Genomic DNA, 17,100 nt, shown 5'->3' with positions numbered 1-17,100 from the left:
TAAGTCATATTGTGGTGAAACCCCATGAGTCAAATCTTGGCTCCCCACCTCCTGGTTACATTACCTCGGGTAAGTTGTTTAACCCACTATGCCTTGAATTCCACCTATCAGATAAAAATTTGCTGTGAGGATTAAATTATTTTAGAACATGTCCTGGTACATAACAAGCACTCAGTACACATTAGCTTTTAACTAATAGTGTCATCCTTATGTACAATGACAGACATGATGCCTTCACCCTGGAGCTTCACCATGTGCTCCACTGGCACATGATTTAGTGCCACTGTGTCAAGAACATGGAAGATACTAGTCCTGGAGTTCTCCTGGGATTTGGTCTGGATAGCTGAGCCCTGAGCCTTTGCCCTTTGTCTGTATTGCCCAGAGTCTCTTTCCTTCCCAGGCCTGCTCCAGGCTTCTTCTACAATGTGCCTTTCTAAATAGGCCCCTTCCTTTAATTCTAGGTATCCTTAAGTCTTTCACTACCTTCCTTGGTAGCCCCCTCCACCATTCCTCCTCACAAGAGTTCAAAAGAGGGTCCTAGGCCCTCATTGTAAACTTTTCACTCTGTCCTACCTTGGAGTGTGACCTATCCCATCTTCCATTCAGGCTAAGGGGATGTGGGGCCCACTCTCCTTATTCATCTCTAGTCATCCTTTCAATTGACCACCAAACTTTCGCTCAGTTCCCCACCTGCTATGCAGGACCCTGAGATTAGTACCCAGGAGCCAGCTGTCAACACACATGGAGCAGATGGATAAAAAGACCAAAGCACATGTCTCTAAACCCTGCTGCTTCTGTCTTATGAGAAGTTGTATTGACTCAAGACAGTCAGCCTCTTCCTATTAAGTTAAGCAACACATGGAGCAGAGCTCCCAGGGTGTTTTCCTGTGGGGAGTTGGGGAGACAACCGATTATGTTTCTCGCAGCGTCTCTAAAAGACCAGCAAGAGCAGAAATTCAGAACTGCCTGCCCCTGCTCAGAGTACCCAGAGCTAGGCCAAGGGAACGTGGAAAGGGCACTACCTCCGGCTTGTAAGCCATGAAAAGATGGGCAAGGATTTATTGATCACTCAGGTACAGGAACTTTAAAATGCCCTCTTCTCCAATTCTTGAGGCCAGGGCTACTGTACTTTAGAGATTAGAAGGGCTGAGCTAAGGCTCAGAAATGTGGAGACCAGGCCCTGGCACTTCCCTTGGACATCAGACAAATGTACAGATGCCCTCTCATTATTCCAGCCCTGACCTGACTTATGGGCAGTAACACATGGTCTATAGGACTTACAAACTAGTATTTTGCCATGCTTAATGGCATGCAGAGGGCATTGGTTGGGGGGCGGGGTGGGGAAAAATCACAGATCCTAAATATTATCTCCCTGAGGCCTCCAGTTTTCCTGGTTTCTCTCAGTGACTGTCTCATTACCCCTGTTCCCCCTGGGTTTGGGTTTCAGCTTTCTGAGAATGGCTGGTAAATGCTGATGTGAGGGCAGGCACACATCATCCCCGTTCCTCATTTTACATCCACTTGGAGTGAGTTTTACTAGTTTAACACTCCCACTCACTCTTTTACCTGATCGGTGAGTTTGGAAGGAAGAATTGAGTTTGCAGAGCAATGCCCCTCCATCTCTTAGGGTCTGGCTGTCCACAGTAAGATTATATTCTGCTCTCTTGTGCTCTCCCTCGACTATGAGGTATCTGACCCCGTAGGGAAGGCCACAGTGGCCCTAGGCTGCCCCTAGCCAGGTGGAAAATCTGGCCTAATCCTGAGGTCCTGTGATAGGAGAAACCCTTTCCATCCGAGGTAAAAAGACACATGCTTCAGTATCTGCTTTATTGGTAATAAAGGCAATATTGACCCTCCATCTGCTCATTCATTTGTCTTATTTTTTAATTGGCCCAGAACTTATGCAAGGAAAAGAATATGTTATGTATTGACCCCTTCAGATTCCAAGAGCTGTGTTTGCAGAAAGAGGATTGGTTCTGTGTCTGGCTGGGATGGGAGTGGAACAAAGGAACTGAATCCCCAGTGGAATCTGTTTCCTTGACGAACTGCAGAACGCTCTTCTTCCAAGACTGAATTGCAGAGGCTGGCTCAGAGGCTGGAGGATGGATAGGATGACTTTCTTGGGAGTGGGGAAGGTCTCCCCTTAAACAACATACTCCTGGGCAGACCTACCAGAAGAACCTAACCAAATAGATGGAGAAGCCAAGACTATTCAGTGGCCTTTATACCCACTTTTAAATTCCTGGAAGACCATCACTTCCACCTGATTTCTCATCACTTTTGGGTCATGATCTATTCTGCGACTCTTGGAATAAAAGACCAACACCAGAATGTGAAATTCAGTGCAATTTATTGAGAAAAGAAAGTGTAACATACTCATCACCAGAGGATCTATAGCTCAGGGAATTAGGGGGCAGAAGGGAGTCAGGATCTGAAGCCCAGATGTAAGGAGGGCTCCCTGGGAACCAGCAGTCTGGAGATCTTGACCGTGCACCCTCCAGCACTGAACCCATGGCTCTGCCCTCCTCAAACAGTGCTGAGATGACTGGCTTCAAATCACCAACTCCCAGTAAGAAAGGGAGATGGGCCAGAGTGGGAACAGGCCAGGCAGTGAAGGCCAAGACTGGCTTGGGCTCAGGGGTTGCTGTCCAAAGTAAGGGGCCGTTGCAGGATGGCTTCCAGGGGCATCATCATCCCAGACCAGCAGCAGGACTTCCATGGCCCTGGGAAGGTCATGGGGATGGAGAAACCAGGAGTTCAGCTTCTTCTCCAGGGAACTTGAGGAAAAATGTGGTTGACCCATTTGCATCTAGTGATGCCAAGCAGAGAGTGGGAAACACTATTGCAGGCTGAGTGGGAAGCAGGTGGTTATAGAGATTTGGCACAGTAGATCACTTGGTGGAGCTTTGCTGACTTGAGCTCGTGGTCTGGGAGAAGTGGATACTGGTGCTGCCTCCACCACCAGACTTGTAGCCACTGCCTCCAGAAGTATAGATGCTGCCAGAGCTGGAGCCCATTCCACTGTGGCTCATGGAGATGCTACCTGCACCGCTGAACCTGCTCCCACTACTGCTGCTCTGGTAGCCCCCGCTGCTACCTCTGCCCCCAGTGCTGCCATTGCTGACCCCTCCATAGCCGCTGCTGCTGCCGCCACTGACTCCTCCGTAGCCACTGCCGCTGCCGCCACTGACTCCATAGCTGCTGCTGCTGCTGCTGCCTTTGTAGCCACCACTGCCACTGCCACTGACCCCTCCAAAAACTCCACGGCTACTGCCAGAGCTGCCACTTGTGCTGGTAACATTGCTGACCACTGCTACAAGACAACAGGGGCACAATTCAGGCAAAGGGCCTGGGAAACTGGAAGCCAAGGACTGTATTACATCCCCCACCCTGCTTGGCCATGTGACTTCAAGAAAGATGTTAACTTATCTAATGCCTCAGTTTGCAAACCATGAGAGTGAGCCTGGCCTCTAGTGCCTTCTCCCAAAAACAGGAACCAGAAATCCACAGAAATTTCTGGTTTTCCAACCTAGGCCACTCCCCAAACCAGAGGGTTTTTAGCTTTGGCCTGAGAGGTTGTCAGCTTACACTAGGGGCAGAGTATGTGGCCGTGGCCTGAGATCCTAGACTCTGTCAGGTGGCCTGACCTCCTTGGATGGAACAGGCCTTCTTGCCTGAAGGTCAGTCAGTGAGGTTGTTTCTAGTTGCCCTTTTACAACCTAGGGAGAGGGTTTTTTGAATGGGCTACTTACAAATGCACACGGCACTCTGACACTCTCCAGACATCCTGAAAAGGAAGAGGAGAGGTGAATTCTTTCTGCAATGAGTCAATAACCAAAGACCTGAGAGTTCACAACTTTGGGAGCCACACCCTCCCATTTGCCCCACTAGGGGTCAAGCTCCTGTGAGAAGAAAGCATATTCCAAGTCTGTTTCCTTGACCATATCTCCCCAGAAAAGGGGGCTGCTTCGTGAGTTGAGACGTCCAACACTTTTCCCCTTATCCCTTAGAGATTATCTTCTCTAGGCAAACTACTTGACGCCCAGCTCTGCTTTGATTGGCCTGTCCCCACCTCTCATCCCCTGCTAAGACCATCTTCCCACCTTAGCATGCCCTTTCATTCTTATCTACCCAGCCCTGGATTTTTTATTTCCAATTCTACCTTTCCAAGAAGGCTTCCACAATGAGCCCTCCTGGGGTGGTGGTGACATGATGGGGATTGTTCAGGGTGGAGAAAATATGGGAGGGGCTGACACTCAATGCAGGATGGATTTGAAATGTACCACCTGTACTGCCCATCTTCCTGTGTCTTATTCTTGTTAATGCAGCAGGCACGTCCACATATCTGAGAAGATATGGAATGGGTCTGCACACCTTGCCAATGTGTGCCCACTGATGTTGACCACTCCCTCCTCATCCCATGACTCCTAGTACACTTGACATCATCTTCACTCTCACTTTCCTTCTCATACTTTGGTTCTGCTTCCTCCATCAGATTGCGAGCTACCAGAGGACAGAGGGTTAGCTACCCCATGAACACATGATGCATTGGGCAGAAACTCAGCAGAAAGATCTCTCAATTCTTGACAATCCTTTAGCATTTGATAACCACTAGCTGCTTAATGTTGTATTATTTTCCAAGAGCATGAATGTATCAACCATCTCCCCATATGGACTCAGCTTCATGGGTGGGGCTTGTAGGACTGTCTATACTGAGCTTTCCAATATGGTAGCCAGTAGCCACATGATGCTATTTAAGTTAATTAAAATTAAATTAAATGTAAAACTCTGTGTCTCAGTTGCACCAGCCACATTTCCAGTGCTCAAGTGGCCAATGGCTACTGTATTGGACAGCACAAGAATAGAAAATTTTCATCATCTCAAAAAGTTCCAGTGGACAGCACTGGTCTATCACTTGTCATGCCAAAGAACTTTCCTAATACATTGCACATAGTGAAGATCAGTGGAGATATGTAACATGATACTGATGTCCATTAAACATTTGAGAGTTGGATGATCTCGATGGACATAAAATAGTGGGGCTTGAACCCTTGACTCTGTCATTCAAGACACTCCTTGCTCTTTGTCTGAGTATTCCTCTCCTTATCATCTTGCCCTCTTTCCGCATTATCAAAGGTCACTCTAAAACCATATCTGGAGAATGATGACCCTATGGCCCATCACCTGCACTCCTCTCCCTCCAGCAGCTTGTGGTAGGTGGCAATCTCCACATCCAGGGCCAGCTTGACATTCATCAGCTCCTGGTAGTCATGCAGGAGCCGAGCCAGGTCATCCTTAGCCTTCTGTAGGGCAGCCTGCAAGTCTTGGAGCTTGGCATTGGCGTCCTTGAGGGCCATCTCTCCACGCTGCTCAGCCTCTGCAATTGCCGTCTGCAGGTTGGCATTCTGAGGTAGAAGATCAATTAGCATAGTGACCCGGAAACAAACACTTGATATTTACTAGGAGTATATCTCTTCTCCCACATCCTGCATCCCTTCCTCCCTTTCCTTAGAAATCCCAACGGAGCATGCTCAGAGAAAAGAAGTCAGTTTTGCAATTGGTTAATTCATCTTTGTCCCATTGAAATCAACTTGTGGCTCATCAAGAAAGGGAGCACTAATTTGCTTTCCTATGCTGTTACAGGTAGTAATGGTCTGGTTAGTCTCTAATCTTTTTTGCAAGACTGTTAAAAACTCTCTTGCCTAACCACTTCATTCCAATGATACAGAGCAGCCATCAAGGTTATGTGAAATGTGTGAGAAACAGCTTCACTAAGGGCACATCCTGCTGAGAGCTGAGTGTTTAAGTCCAGAACTGCAGTTGCAAGATTTGTTAGGCAAACTGGAATAAACAAACATCTTTCTTGAGTGAGCATTCCAAGAAGTTCAACCTCCAACAGAAACATCTGGGAGAACAGAGTTTCTCAGACACTGTGCTATCCCACATGTGACACGTTGAAAGGATGGAGAGAGCATGTAGCAGAGGAGCAGAGCTTATGCTGCTTCTCTCCAGGGCCCAGAAGTCCCCCGGGATCTCTCCGTTAAACCCAGCCCCACCTGCTTCTTGACATTTTCAATCTCAGCCCGTAGCCTCTGGATCATCCTGTTGAGCTCAATGATCTCACTCTTGGTGTTCCTCAGGTCATCCCCATGCCTGCCAGCTGTGGTCTGCAGCTCCCCAAGCTGACAGAGGAAAAACCAATCAACATGGCTTTTGCAAAATGTTGGCACATTCTCAATGAAGGTCATCAAGATCTAAGGACACAGGGAGGTTCCCACCTTGGTCTGGTACAGGGCCTCAGCTTCAGCCTTGCTCCTCTGGGCAATCTCCTCATACTGGGCACGGACCTCGGCAATGATGCTGTCCAGGTCCAGGCAGCGGTTGTTGTCCATGGACAGAACCACAGACGTGTCACTGACATGGCTCTGCATCTGGGACAGCTCCTGCAGGAAACATGGATGGTTACTCTCACCATCCCCTGGACCAGAAGATGCTGAGAATCCTCTACTAGCAGAGATATCCCAAGGATGAGGCTAGAAATGGATCAGTTGGAAAAATAAGCTCACACTTTAGGCCTGGCTACAGCCTAAAGGATGTTAGACAACAAGGCTAAAGGAAATATGCAAAATATGCAAATATAATCAGGCTGTCAGCCAGAAAGTATCAGCCAATGAGTCCTATTGTGTAAGTTTCCATAGGCCCCCAGCAGGGAGGAGTATTATGAAGAAGCCAGCTATGATATGGGTATAGAAGCCAGAGAGAAGGCGCAGAGCAAAATGGCCTGAGGACCTGTGGGCCAGGTCTATGCAGACTGAAGGAGCTCAGTTAACATTTCCCAGGTGGGGTGGAGCTGAGTCCTGAGCCCCATTGCTGGTTTTGTGAGTGTTGTGCTGTTTGGCTGTCCCCTAAAGTTATGCTTGGGAAGAATCAGACAAGAAGGTTCTGGAGCTTGCAAACCAAGGAATCACCATCTCATAGAGGGTCCTCAGGAAGCTGACTTCATCTGTCAGGCTGTCCACTTTGGCCTGCAGCTCCACCTTGTTCATGAAAGCCGCATCCACATCCTGCAGAGGAGGTCAGAATCCCAGAGAATGACCCTCTGTTCCCCTCCCACCCAGTGGCTCCTTCCTAAGCCCTCATGTCTCGTCTTTGTTCCTCCCCCAGCTCTCTTCCTAATTGTGACTTCTCATCTTCCCTTTTAAAATAAGGAAGATCAAAGTGGCTTTCTTCCTTTTCCTTGCTTGACATATCAAACCCCAATGTTTTAACAAAATACAAACCATAAGGCACAGAGTAACCATCTGATTTTAGGGTAGAAAAATCATAGTTACCTAATATGTATGTGACTTTGGCTGTATAGTACCAGAAATTCCACCCTCCTGAACAGAAATGAGGGTATTCTCACTGCTTCACTTTTACGGTGACTGGTTTAAATACGCTACAAGTATATGTTAATTGTTATTAATAGCATCTGGAGTGTATCTGTAGGCTGAAAATCTTGATCAATCCTACACATAAAGCGCTCATTATTAGTTCGCATTGCTAATCAGTTCATTAGTCACAGTAACATTTTAATATACCTTCCCATGGTAATGTACTTAGAGCAGCTTCCTTCATGAGACATTTCATTTCCAAAAATGTAAGGAAAAGTGTCAATCCCACACACAATACAAGGTCACTGTGCCCCAGAACAGCTGGCTGTGCACTCTCTCCATGGGGGCAGCTCCCAGAAAGGAAACCTGGATGTGCTGGTCCAGGCTCACCTACCTTCTTGAGCCCCACAAACTCATTCTCTGCCGCAGTGCGTTTGTTGATTTCATCTTCATACCTGGAACAAGAAGAGGCACACATTTGAACACTGGCATTTCAGAAGTAAAAAAGAGAGGTGAGGATTCCAGGCACTCTCCTCACCTGTGCAGAGACAGGATGAGCTTCATGGGCATGTGCAGTTACACGGGACGCTGGGCTCAGGGTCCTCACACTTAGCTCAATGCTGGCACCATATTGACATTCTTTCTCTTTTTTTTTTTTCTGAGACAAGGTTTCACCCTGTCACCTAGGCTGGAGTGCAGTGGCACAAACATGGCTCACTGTGGCCTCAACCTCTCAGGCTCAAGCAATCCTCCTGCCTCAGACTCCCAAGTAGCTGGGACCAGAGGCATGCACCACCACGTCCAGCCAATTTTTTAATTTTTAGTAGAGACAAGGTCTCACTTTGTTGCCCAGGCTGGTCTCGAACTGCTGGGCTCAAGTGATTCTCCCTCTTCAGCCTTCCAAAGTACTGGGATTACAGGCATGATTAAAATTCTTAATAATTTTGTAACTAGGTTCCTGCATTATCATTTTGCACTGAGCCCTGAAAATCATGTAGCTGGTCCTGCCCAGAGACCTCTCAGAGCTCAGAGCACTGCCTGGCCCTCTTCCCTCCAAATCCAGTGACGGGCAGAGGTATGGGCAGTCAGGGTGAGAGGGCAAACTTCAAGGAGCTTGACTACTTGCCTAGGCTCTTTGATTGACTTTGCAAAGCACAACGTGTGCATATGGAACCCAGTGAAATGTTTGCTCTCATTGGGCACTTCTGCCTATTTCCTCTGTTTTTGTTTTCCTTCATTACAGTTACTTCTTACAGGAATTTCAGTTAAGAATGAATTCATATCTTCTGGATGCATCAAAGTTGTGGGATTCCTGCCTGTTAAGGACTAAAATCTACTACCAAGAGTTTGTATTTCATAAAGCTTGAGGAATTCTGGGACCTCTTTTGGGAATATGAATCTGAGTTGCCACTGGATTCCCAGAGCCCAGCACAGAGCCTGCCACAGAGTGGGTGCCCACCAGGTTTGTGTGGTTGAATTGGAATAGGGCCTCTGCAGAGCAGGTGTGCCCATCCCTGTGGGTTCTGACCCCTGGGGAAGTCGGGAGCTCCCTCCCATCTTGAAAGGCCCAGTTTGCTCCTCGCAGAACTCAGCAGATATGGACTGCAACTTGGAACGTGGAGGAGGAGCAAACCAAAGCTGCAGAACAGGAGATTGGATGGGACACACTGAAAAAGGCCTTTACCAAGTGCAGCCCTGGGCATCTGCCTAGAATCCCCAGGAGCTAGGGGAGCACTCACACTCCTGGGGCCTGTCCACACCTATGATTCAGAATACCTAAGACTGGAATACAGGAATATGCATTTGTTGACAAGCATCCAAGGTGATTCCTATGTACAGTCAAGTGTGGCGGACTCCCCACCCTAAAGGATTCTAAACTCTGGAAGGACTCTTTTGTCCCTCTGGGCTGGAATAGGAGGGGGCCCACCTGGAGACTGAAATCTGTGTCATAGCCACATGGGAGTCTCAGTCACCACCCTCTCACCCCCTTCTGCTTGGTCATGCTTCACTCAATAAGTGCATCCCAGAGTATTGACTGAAGGCACAGTTGGGAACAGTTGAAATCCCAAATTAGGACCACACCTCCCTGCTAATTCCCCAGAAGGGGAAACTTCCCCAGAGGAGCCCTCACTTCTTTTTGAAGTCTTCCACCAGGTCCTGCAGGCTTTTCAGCTCTCCCTCCAGGTTCCCCCTCTCCCCTAGAAGTGAATCTAGCTGCTTGCGTAGGAAGCTGATGTAGGATTCAAAACAAGGCTCCAGGCTGCTGGGCCCTGAGCCTGTGGTCTGCTGCTGGAGCAGTTCCCACTTGGTCTCCAGGACCTTGTTCTGCTGTTCCAGGAACCGCACCTGCATCAGAGAGGGGAGAAAAGGAGTCAGCCTCTTGAGTTGGGCATGTGGGGCTGCCCATCCCAAATGGTAGAAGTGTGGAGAAGGAACCCAGTTCTTCAATCTGCAATTTCCCCTGTTTTTTAATTTGGGAAGGATGAAGATTTAGAAAAGGGAGGGCTAGAATTTGTTAAGTGATTATGCCTTACCTGTTATTTTCATCTATTTCCATCACATTTAATCCTCACAACCACCTATAAAGGAGTTGCCGTGATCCCCATTTTGTAGATAAGGAAACTGAGGCTCAAAGAGTTTAAGTTTCCCAAAGTGACAAGTCTACTGAGTGACAAAGCTAAGAATCAAACCCAGGACTGTCCTGGGTCTATAGGGATCCTTCAGAATACCACTAAAGGAAGTAAGCACAAATAAAGTTTGTCATTGTTTTTTAGATGTAAGCTTTTTTCAGCTCCATAAAGGCAGTGAAAACAGTTAATGAGGTCTAACATTTCTTTAGAAGTTTCACATAGGAAGACCTCTTTTCAGTTATTCAGCTTGCAGCTGACCTAGAATTCACTTCAGATCTTGGGCTCAGTCCCTCACAGACCCAGCACACCCTCGTCTGCCCCAGCATGGACAGCTCAATTTAATTATTGGCTGAAGCACAGCGTCATTTGGAAGGTAAGGCAGCTGCCAATATTCCTCATTTAGAGGCAGCCCCAAGATCTGTGATAACACAAGTTTTTGATTACCAACTAGTTTGGATTATCAAGCAATTGCTTTTCAGGAGAAATTAAAGTAACTGCAATAATTTCATGGCTAAAATGGCTCATTCTTCAAAGAGCTAAGAGCATGTTTGGACCCCGATTTCATTTACCCTCATCTCATTCTTAGCAGGAAACCAGGACCAGGAATTCTTCCCCCCATTTCACAGCTGGAAAAAGAAGGCCCAAAAAGTGAAAGAGGCATGATCACTGTCCTGTAGGGACCAAGACAGCACCAGGACAAGAGCCAAGCACCCCTGCCTACCCTGTGTCTCACAGGTCTCCATGGCATCTTTCTACACCAAACCCTGGGCACCCCAAACCCTCCACAGCACCTCTTGGCCTTGCCCTCACCTTGTCGATGAAGGAGGCAAACTTGTTGTTGAGGGTCTTGATCTGCTCCCGCTCCTGGGCCTTTACTTGTCCAATCTGGGGGTCGATCTCCACATTGAGGGGCTGCAGGAGACTCTGGTTTACAGTCACTTCCTGAATTCCCCCAGGAAAGCCCCCAGGGCCAAAGCCACCAAGACCACCAAAGCTGCCAGGCCCACCAAATACACCGGGACCACTAAAGCCACTAGCTCCACCAAAGCCACCAGCCCCTCCAAAACCACTACCTACTCCTCTGCCACCACCAAAGCCACCACCATAGCTGCCCCCAAAGCCACCTCCATAGCCACCTGCAAAGCCACAGCTGCTCCGCCCTTCCCCAAAGCCTCCAGCCTGGGAGGTGCCAGCTGCCACGCTGATGGAGATGCTCTTGTTGCCGCCCAGGTTGTAGAGGCTGCGACTGCCAAAGCCACCTGCTCCGCTCCGGAAGCCACAGGCCCCTCCACCAGCTCCCCCAGAGCGGGCCACACGGCTCATCCTGCTGCTGCCGGAGACCACAGCAGAGCGGCCAGAGAAACCCTGGCTCCCACCACTGAAGGATTTCTTGCAGACTTGTCTGTTCATAGTGAGAGAGCTTGGAGGCAAGCTAGTGATCACTTAGCAAGAGCTGAGAGGGATGGGGACAAGAGAGGAGACTGGCCTTTATATACCAGGGAATTTGGCTTGGCAAAAGGAGAGGTGAGCAATTAGTTGAGAGTCATCTTGGATTTGGTTTGCCTCGTAGGCATTAAGTTACTTCTTGGTTCCCAACACACCTCAAAGATAATCCTCTGGGCCAGAGTGGCTTTGCTTTCTTAGCTTAATCACCTAAACTTGCCTCAGTTGACAAAATGCTGGAGCTCTCCTCCCTCTCTTTGTGTGCTGTCCTCAAGAGTTTCAGGGAACCCAAGCAGCACCTGATCCAGCAGGAGGAAGCAGCTTTAGACACCAGGGGATCCAGAGCCGTGAGCTCCCTGACACAGGGGTGAGGACCAGGAAACCTCTTCCGGGTAGGCTGGGTCCCTCCCTGCAGCACCACAGTGTCCACAGGCTCCCACAGTGGCTGCGCCCATCTCTCCCATCATTGGGCCTTGTCTTCTGGTGGCATGTCACCTGTTCCCAACTCTTCAGAGGGTCTGGAGTGGGAGCAGAAGTGAGAGGGGCCTAGATGCATAGAGTCTGCTCTGCCAGCACCTCAGCCAAAGGCATCCATCTCAGCAAACCTGGAGTCTGGGCTGAGAAATGCTACTTATGGGAAAGAAATTACAATGGAGGTAAACACGTCTAGCTCCTGGAACAGGGAGCAAACAAGTATGAGGTTTGGGAAGAAGAGGGGGCATGCACTGTGGAGAGCCTCAGACCAAGCCCTCCCCCCACCATCCTAGACTGACAGCAGGCAATTTCTAGACCCAGAAGCAAGAGGAGACAGAATCTGGGAACCCTCCATCTGACTGGTAGAGTCAGCTCAAGGACCCCATTCATCTTAGGAGGACAGTGTATGTTGTGTCTAGGCCCTAATTCAGATCTTCTGGAGGGGATCCCCTCCCTGCTTTACCCCCAGGTCTGGGTCAGATGCCCCTCCTTGTCTTCCCACCATACCCTGTACTTTTCCCATCGTGGCCCTGACATGAAGTATACTTACCTGCTTACTTGTCCATATCCCTCTGATCCCTGAGCTTCTTGAGGGCAAGGCTTGAGTCCTGCCCATTCTAAATTATCCTAAATGTCCAGCTCCTAGCATAGGGTAAGCACAGCACAAACGTGTTAACTGACTGATGACTGATGTCTAAGAATGCAAATACCTAAAACCAGCTCCCACCCCAGCCCTATGAATGAAAATCTTCAGAAGAAAGGCTTGAGAGTTTGCATTTTTAACAAGCCCCTCCAGATCATTCTTATAATGCAGAAAGTCTGGGAAGCCCTGGTCTAGACCATGGCTACTCCATATGGGCCAGGAATAGGAGGATGGAGTACCCCTGATGGCAGAACGAATGACACATGATGAGTTACTGCTGTCACTGCCAAGAGCTCAGCGGACCCCAAACCCCATCCAACCCACCTCCACATCCAAACACATCACACAGGGCAAGACCAAATCCTCAGGTTGTTGTCTGCATAGGAGATTTCACATGTATGACAGGAGCAGGTGGCACTGATTCTAGACTCCCTGAGAAATTGGTGGGGGGTCTATCTCCAGAATGCCAGCCAAATTGGTAGTGGGCGCTCTGTCTCTCTGAGTTTCGGTTTCTGAACAGTCCAGTCTAGGGGAGAGGATTGGTCTGAGAACCTGGGAACCACCTTGAGTTGAGTGCCTTCAAGAGCTCTGCAGCTAATTCTCAGCTCTCTGCTCTGCAGCTTGTCTGGCGTCAGATCCCAGATCCACTATCCAACAACTTTTAGGCCTTGGACAAGTTACTTAACTTTTATGTGTCTGCTTTATCAATTGTAAAATGGGGCTAAGAATGGCAAGTACTTTATGGGATTGTTGTGAGCATTGAACAAGTTAAGTAAATATAAAATGCTTAGCCCAGTGCTTGACACATAAACACTGTATGTTTAGCTACTTGCCAGTACTCTATTTGGGGGAATGGAGAAGCGATAACATGTTTGGCCCTGGCTGTTCTCAAGACAACTTTGCATCCCTAAGAAGCTCACCAAAGGTGAGGAAAGGAGGCTGAATAGGAGTGAAGAATTAGAAAGCCCATTTGGGATAGAAAAGGCTGAGACCTATACTGAATAGGGTTGGGATGGGTGACCTTGGGCCACGATTTAACGTACGTCTGTGTTCTAATCTGCCAAACCCTTTCCTACCTTACTGGTTTGTGGTGAGACTTGCAGGATAATGTAAGTGAAAGTCGTTTGAAAATCACAAAATTCCACACAGGAGTAAGATAGCTGTGGTCTAACAGAAAACCTGTCACCATGGAATTCCGAAGACCTGGGTTCAAATCCTATGTCTACCTCTCACTATATGGTGACCTTGGACAAGGTACTTGACTTCTCTCTCTCCTTATTTGTAAAAGGTGGCATTGATCCTACTTGCAGGATTGTTTTGAAATTTAAATACATAGTGTTCAGCAATATATGTTTGGATTTTTAAATTAACATCATTCATCCACAGATAATCCAGGAAGAGGATTTCATGTTGAGTTCTTCCATGAGACATTTATACTCCACCCATCAATTGAATGACAGCCCCTTCTGGTAAGGTCTTTCCTCAAATTCTCTGGATCCTTCAAAAGCAGATCACATGCCCTTCCTGGAAAGAAAGCTGAGCCAGGCTCCACTGAAGCTCCAGGTGAGAGTCCAAAGCAAACAAGAACAGATGTAAATGTCTCTGATTCCCTTCCCTCCCTTGGCTGCAGTGCTGAGGTGGTGGGTGGCAGCCTCTGATGTATGGCTCACCTCTGCCACCCTGGCATAGGCTGGAGAAGCGTGGTGGAGAAAGGTGATGCACAGATCACAAAAGCACGGGTTTGGGCTGGGTCGCCTAATCCGTGTTGCCTGAGCCTGCCAAAGCATCGCCTTATTTAGCAGATGGGAATTGTCTTCTCAGCAGTTGAATGGAGCTGCTGGAAATACCCAGAGTTGCCGTCCTCACCAACATTGCCCTCATTCACTGTAGGATCTTTCAGAACAGTATCTAAAGGGTCTGCCTACTGCCAGCAATCTGAGTTCCAATCCCTCACTGTAGGAACCTTCTGTGTAAAGCTTGCCAGATGGCTGAGCACCCTGGATTTTTATTTCCCCACCTATAAAATTGGGGGCACTAAAACCAAGTAGTTATTCCCTCTAACCAAATTGCTCTCTGGTTGTCAACTGCGATGAGAAGACTTCAGATTGCCTGTAACATAATTATGAGTGGAGGAATGCATCATGAGACAGTAGTCATTATCCTTGGCCAGAGTGAGCAGACATCCCTCTCCACCACCATCTGCTGAGGATGAGGGAGCTATGGCTGCTGCCTCTTTCTCCATGGAGGTTCACAGATCCCACTTTCAAGATAATCACCAATTTGTTCTCAAAAATGAAAAAAGAATAATTAACGTTCTGGGTATGCTGCCCCTGGACTAGGAATTAGCGTTCTTTTCTTGTTGATACTAAAGCTTGTCACTAATGAAGCAATTTTAACCAATGAACAGTAAAAATAATTACCATATAGAGCAAGATTTATAGTGAAAGCTTGATAAAGAAGCAAACATCTAAGTACAACTAAGTCCTTATGTTACTAAGGTCTTAGCTGTTAGCAACCACAGTTTGTTCTGATTCTGGTCTTATCTCTACACTTGATTAAAATACACTCCAGCTCACCCCTAATTCTTTATCTGGTACTTGGATCTCTCCCAGGGCTTATGTAGGGCAGAATTCTATCTCCCAAGATGGCCCTGATTAAAAGGTTCTGTGATTACATAAATTTGGGAAATGAAAAATCTATAGCTCTTTCTTGGGATTTTTAGTAAAGTTATTTAGCATATTAAAAGCCCTAAGAAGTCCTATAGAGAATAATCTTTTTGCCTTAATTTAATCACAGCTTCCCAAATGTAACAACAAAATCTTTCTATCTTAACATCTACTAACATGCTGTCAAGTATACTCTGGAAACGCTAGTCCAACTAGCCATCCAGGATGGATGAGAATGTGCAGATAGACCAATCAGGGGATTAGGGCATAAGGAGACATCCTCATTCCTGGAGAGAGAGCACTTGCTCCAAGTGGGCTCCTCATCCCTGGAGAGAAAGCACTTGCTCCAAGTGAAATAGCAGGAAGCTGAGAGCAGACTAAGGCCTGGGGTTGAAGATGCAGCAAGAAGGGCACTGGGATGCTGAAAACTGGACAGGTTCTCTAAAGACCAGCTCTCCTGTCAGTGAATATTTCTCACCAGTAAATGGATTTGGCTGAATATTTCCAAAAACCATGGATCTTTCACGGGCATGCTGGATTTTCTGGAACTCAAATAACTGCATCTTCTCCTCTCTTCCCTTGCAGCTTGAAAGAGTGGAAAATATGGAAGCCTTGGAATTAGACGAGCCTGTGTTCAGATCCCAGCCTTGCCACTTTCCAGTTGCATGGCATCAGGCAAGGCGTCTTACCCTCTGGACCTCGGTTTCCCATTCAGCAAATTGGAGTTAGCACAGCCTCCTCATAGAGTTGCAGTGGGAACTGTAGGAAGTAAAGTTGGAAAACCCTTACACAAAGCAGGTGCTCAACACATGGCAGCCGTTATGATGATGATGTCAATGTAGGAAGCCCTCCTAGAAGGTGTCAGTTTAGAGGCTGAAGAGGAAAGAGGAGTTCTAAGGGGTAGCCCAGTTTAGGGTCAAGGCAACAGTGAAGTCTTTGATTATTTTTGCAACAAGTTGCAAAGAATCATAGTGTCTATATTGAGAATTACATAAAGCCATTTTCCCATGTCTGGCCAAGCCATTTTCCCACTACAGGGCCTCATCAGTAATGCAATCTATCAATCAGCAAATACTTATTGATCTACTACATACTTTCTAGAGGTGTGGGGACTATGTTTCAGTGAAAATAATTTCCTCTTTCAAATCTTAACTCCTATTGCCCATCTGTGAATAGAATTTTAAAATAGCTAACATTGACTGCCTGACATATACAAGTCACTGACAGGTTGTTTACATGTGTTGTTTCTAATTGTCACAAAAACTTGGCAAGGTAAGAATTTTCATTCACATTTTACAGATAGGGCATGAGGTTAATTAACTTGCCTCAAGTCAATTCACTTGCAAGCTTGGATTTTAATCAGACTGTCCAACCCCAAAGCCTGTCGTAAATTCATGAATGCTTTTCTTCTGTATAGACTTCAGCAAGTCAAATTACACCATCCCAAAGTGAAAACTCCACTTTGACATGTAAAGAACCCACCAATGTTCTCTCCACCTGACCACCGCATGATAAGTTGGACACCAGCCATGTGCAGCCTACCATGCTAGCCAGGGTCACCAAGGCACTGGTCAGGACAGTCTCAGGGACAGAACACATGGGTGTGCATGGAATTTATAGATGACAAGAGCCGCTCCATCATCTGCAATGTAAAAGGTGATGTCTTCACCCTGTTGGAGAAAGAGCAAACGGCCAGGAGTTTGCGCTGAGCTTAGCTGCTTGCTGGGTCTTAGATGTTGGAGTTGACCACTTGGCCCACAGGAATGATTTGCCACAATCTTCTCTTTCACCTTTTTTTTTTTTTTTTTTTTTTTTGAGACAGAGTCTCACTCTGTTGCTCAGGCTGGAATGCAGTGGCATGATCAAGGCTC

At 47.4% G+C, this 17,100-nt stretch overlaps 1 protein-coding gene and 1 pseudogene across 1 annotated transcript; one reads left to right on the top strand and one right to left on the bottom strand.

Annotated features, from left to right (window-relative positions):
* Window positions 1-2,333: 2,333 nt before the first annotated feature.
* KRT76 (keratin 76) lies at window positions 2,334-11,467 on the bottom strand. The gene is made up of 9 exons (XM_032173659.1): window positions 10,814-11,467; window positions 9,505-9,719; window positions 7,768-7,828; window positions 6,969-7,064; window positions 6,279-6,443; window positions 6,057-6,182; window positions 5,185-5,405; window positions 3,753-3,787; window positions 2,334-3,313 (listed from the first exon to the last, which is right to left on the bottom strand). Exons 1-9 carry the CDS (start codon window positions 11,411-11,413, stop codon window positions 2,892-2,894), a joined length of 1,941 nt encoding a protein of 646 aa, XP_032029550.1. The 5' UTR covers window positions 11,414-11,467; the 3' UTR covers window positions 2,334-2,891.
* A 1,964-nt stretch (window positions 11,468-13,431) lies between these two features.
* LOC116480066 (small ribosomal subunit protein eS28-like) lies at window positions 13,432-16,938 on the top strand (annotated as a pseudogene).
* The last annotated feature ends 162 nt before the right edge of the window (window positions 16,939-17,100 follow it).

The sequence above is a fragment of the Hylobates moloch genome, unplaced genomic scaffold (assembly GCF_009828535.3).
Source record: "Hylobates moloch isolate HMO894 unplaced genomic scaffold, HMol_V3 SCAFFOLD_13, whole genome shotgun sequence".
Lineage (NCBI taxonomy): Eukaryota > Metazoa > Chordata > Mammalia > Primates > Hylobatidae > Hylobates > Hylobates moloch.
The sequence above is the reverse complement of the archived record's forward strand: the minus strand, read 5'-3'. Positions and strand labels throughout refer to the sequence as shown.

Bases quoted from the DNA above. Each gene is read 5' to 3' on its own strand.
- KRT76 (XM_032173659.1), bottom strand. From the start codon at position 11,413: ATGAACAGACAAGTCTGCAAGAAATCCTTCAGTGGTGGGAGCCAGGGT. The intron at 7,065-7,767 runs GTAGGTGAGCCT...CCTCCTCTGCAG, and splicing joins AGTTTGTGGGGCTCAAGAAG to GATGTGGATGCGGCTTTCAT. The intron at 3,314-3,752 runs GTAAGTAGCCCA...GTTGTCTTGTAG, and splicing joins TCAGAGTGCCGTGTGCATTT to CAGTGGTCAGCAATGTTACC.